Source organism: Malaya genurostris, chromosome 2, assembly GCF_030247185.1.
Source record: "Malaya genurostris strain Urasoe2022 chromosome 2, Malgen_1.1, whole genome shotgun sequence".
NCBI classification, from domain to species: Eukaryota; Metazoa; Arthropoda; class Insecta; order Diptera; family Culicidae; genus Malaya; species Malaya genurostris.
This window is the reverse complement of record NC_080571.1, coordinates 21,280,436-21,284,392: the sequence shown is the minus strand read 5'-3', so window position 1 is coordinate 21,284,392 and position 3,957 is coordinate 21,280,436. Positions and strand designations below refer to the sequence as shown.

The following is a 3,957-nucleotide window of genomic DNA, read 5'->3' as shown; positions in this document are numbered from 1 at the left end:
AAGATTTCTATATTGCTCTATGTGACAATTTGCTAACATCATCGTTTTCTTGGTCCATAAAGTGAAACATAGAAGGCGCGAAGTTGATTTGAGTTTTGCATTGGAAAGCCAATATGGCGAACTACATACTTTACCTTTCAACGACACAATACGTGCCGTGACATCTACTAATTATATTAATAAAAAGTTTATTTCACATTCGATATTTCTCTCTTAAATATTTTAGTCTCTGGATTTTGATTCCTGATTTGACGCTGTTGGTTGATTTTTTGAGACATAGGTGGCGCAGTAGGCACTAAAAATCTGAAACCAAAAATTTTTTTTTTTTTTGGAACTGGATTTTGGTTCCTGGCTTGACGCCGGTAGGTATTCAGCATTATTTTCTAATAGTAAGAGCATATTCAGGAGTGTTTTAGTTCTAGATGCATAATTTATGTCAGTTACAAAATTTAAATCTGGATTTTATAACAAGAAAAACTGGCAGCCCCAGCAGTGTTTTACTCGTGTTTCAAATATACAAAAAATAGAACGGCATCGTTGACCAGTTTTAAATTTGACAGAAGAACTGGTCGAATAAATAAAACTAGAATGGCTTGCTGGGGATACGTTTGTCTCAGTTTCAGTTATATTATAGAACACCCATATGAATCTCGCAGCTGCTGAATTTGCTCTAACTGTTCATTTATAATAGTTTCTCTTCTATTCAGGTCAAAGCTTTTTTCGTTTCTAACAGACAAAAGTTTGAACGGAAGACATGTAACAAAACTTTCCAACACCATAATTTTATTTAAAAAGAATAATTCCCAAAACTTATTTTTAGAATAATGGATCAAGGCACCGAGGTAGTTAGCAATCATTTCTCATCCGGCAAACTGACGCACACCAGTGACGTATGCTGTAAAAGTTTTCTTGGGAACAGCCACCTGACGCACCACAAGCGCATTCACACGGGCGAAAGACCCTTCAAATGTGATTACTGTGGAAAAAATTTCGTCAAGATTTTGGACTTCAAAACTCATATCCGATTACACTCCGGCGAACGGCCATACAAGTGCGATCTTTGCGGTGAGGGATTCCGAAGAAATTATCAATTAACTCATCACACAAGTGTTCACACCAATTTGAAGCCGCATAAATGTGACGTGTGTGGCAAAGAATTTATAAAAAATGGAAGCCTTACACTGCACAAACGAATTCACTCGAATGAAATACAGTTCGAATGTGATTTTTGTGGTAAACATTTCATAGATCGAGGTAATCTGACACGGCATAGACGCATCCACACCGGAGAACGTCTGTTTAAATGTGACTTCTGTGATAAATCGTTCACTGGCAGTAGTTGCTTGAAAAAGCACCGACAAATTCACACGGGTGAAAAATCGTACAAATGTGACGAGTGTGGCAAAGAATTTATACTGTGTGGAAGTTTGAAAAAACACTTGCGCATTCATACTGGAGAACGGCCGTACAAATGTGATTTCTGTGAAAAAACGTTCACCAATACCAGCAACCTCACACGTCACGTACGAATACATACCGGTTATAAACCATACAAATGTGACTTCTGCGACAAGGAGTTTATCGCCAGTTCAACAATGAAGAATCATCGACGCACCCACACCGGTGAAAAGGCTCACCGATGCACCGTATGCGGCCGGGATTTTATTACAAGCAGTAATCTAGCGCAGCATATGTACACTCATACCGGTGAGCGTCCACATAAATGTGACGTGTGTGGCAAAGGATTCTATCGAAGCAACCAGCTTGATCAACACCTGATGCGAGCCCACCAACAGCAGATAAACTAGATACCACGAATACTTGAAATACAAGTACTGTTTGATATGGATTAAAAATGTTTTTTTTTTTTGTTAAATTAGACTGTATATAACTTCCAATTGTAATGATTTGATGATAAAATCTCGATGACCCACCAAGAAGTTTCCTCTCTAATGATCATTGATTAGAAACATATAGAAAAAATTGAATTTTATTACTTATACTTCTGAAGACTACCAGCGGGGGTTCAATGCGGGAACTTGAAATTAGGTAAACCACATTCAACCGTTGAGTAGAATCAACTGGCTGTGGAGAACTTTATTATATGAGACTAAATGGAAGCAACATTAACCTCTTTTACTTAATATTAAGGGACAATTTAAAATTTCAGAACAGTCATTGTTTCTAATTCTTCGCCATTGTTGCAATTCGCAGAATCAGTTTGCAGTCGTTGAACGTAATTTCGAAAAAGGAATAGGTATCAGTTTATTTGGTTCATTTCAAGGAAAAAAAAGTTTTATTTTAAATCAACGTATGCTTTCTTAGATAAAAATCATTTTTCGACGTATTTATTAAATTAAGAAAAATATCCATGTTTAATTCTCTTCGGCTCATCCTGCCGGTTGGTTGTGTTTCCCTTTCATATGGAAATTTAGCTGTTGTTTCCTCGAAAAACCTTTACCACAAATACCACATTTGAATGGCCGTTCTTCCATATGAATACGCATGTGTTGACTCTTGTTACCACTGGTGATAAATTCTCTGTCACATATTGGACACTGGTGAAGTTTTTCACCGGTGTGGGTCATACGATGGTTCTTCAGTGCAGACTTGGTTGTGAATGATCTCTCGCAAATGTCACATTTGTAGGGTTTCTCACCGGTGTGAGTTCGCAAGTGTAGCGTCAGAGTGTTAGTGTTACGTAGAAGCTTGTTGCAAAAATCACATTTGTGCAAAAGTTCAGGTTTTGCTCCTGTGTGAATCCTCAGGTGCACCTTCATGTGGCTAGATGTAACGAATTTTTTATCACAGAAGTCACATTTGTACGGACGTTCTCCAGTGTGGATGCGTTTATGAGTTGTCAGGCTACTACTTGTCATAAACCGTTTGTCACAGAATTCACATTCATATTCTGGTTCCATGTGGTTTCGTCTATGTGAAGTAAGATGATAGGGTTGCACGAATCGTTTGCCACATTTATCACACTCGTACGGTTTTTCATTAGTGTGAATACGTCTGTGATATGTGAGTTGATACTTTCTTAGAAATGCTTCGCTACAAAGATCACATTTATGCGGTTTTTCATTAGTATGCAAGCGCATGTGTATCGTGAGACCGTAGTTCACGGAAAAGCTTTTGCCACAGATATCACATTTAAAGGGTTTCTCTGCCGTATGAATCCGTATATGTCGAGTTAAGCTAGTCATTCCACTGTAAAATTTGCCGCATATGTCACAACCGTAGGTCCGAGCATTACCAGGTCCGAGGTCGCTAGGTTTTCTATCAGTGATCATGAGATCAGTCATATTTAGATTCGAGTTTTGCACAGCTTTCGAACAAAATATCGTTTTTGTCACCTGTAGAAATAGAAATAAAACCTGGTATTTAATCACCTCTTCGATTTCTTCTACGAGGTCAATCATAAGCATGCATATTCCGGTTAATGAATGTTTAAAACTTATAGCCGGTACTGTCTTAACAGGCTGAATCAAAGGATGCACTATAATCCATCAATAAATATGCTCATGAATCGAGATTTTTTACGTCGGTTGCTTACAGCAGTACTCGAAATGTTATTTTACAACATTCTGTTTCCAGACAATAGTCGTGTTCCTTAAAGATCTCTATATGAACTACAGTTTTGTTATACTTGCATGGACGAATACACCAAGATTGATTATTTTTTTGATATTTATTATTATTATTATTATTTCGAAATGGAGAACACATTCACGGCGAAACATACGCGATACACACTGCTAAAAAACTACCTAATTTTAGGAACTATATTTCTAGTGATACCGTAACCTAAGCAATGTTGCCATTATTCCAGATTTATCTGGCAAATCGACGATAACTTTTCATTTCAAATGAAAAACAAATTCGAATATTGCATACATTCTTTTATCATTGAATGAACAATTAATACACCAAATATGAGCTAATGTTTGTTTGAGA

At 37.1% G+C, this 3,957-nt stretch overlaps 2 protein-coding genes across 2 annotated transcripts; one reads left to right on the top strand and one right to left on the bottom strand.

Annotated features, from left to right (window-relative positions):
• The first annotated feature begins 421 nt into the window (after positions 1 to 421).
• Positions 422 to 1,898, top strand: LOC131429361 (zinc finger protein 239-like). Its single transcript, XM_058593436.1, has 2 exons — positions 422 to 756; positions 821 to 1,898. Exon 2 carries the CDS (start codon positions 825 to 827, stop codon positions 1,806 to 1,808), a length of 984 nt encoding a protein of 327 aa, XP_058449419.1. The 5' UTR covers positions 422 to 756; positions 821 to 824; the 3' UTR covers positions 1,809 to 1,898.
• A 380-nt stretch (positions 1,899 to 2,278) lies between these two features.
• Positions 2,279 to 3,742, bottom strand: LOC131429360 (zinc finger protein 626-like). Its single transcript, XM_058593435.1, has 2 exons — positions 3,557 to 3,742; positions 2,279 to 3,356 (listed from the first exon to the last, which is right to left on the bottom strand). Exon 2 carries the CDS (start codon positions 3,303 to 3,305, stop codon positions 2,391 to 2,393), a length of 915 nt encoding a protein of 304 aa, XP_058449418.1. The 5' UTR covers positions 3,306 to 3,356; positions 3,557 to 3,742; the 3' UTR covers positions 2,279 to 2,390.
• Between the last annotated feature and the right edge of the window lie 215 nt (positions 3,743 to 3,957).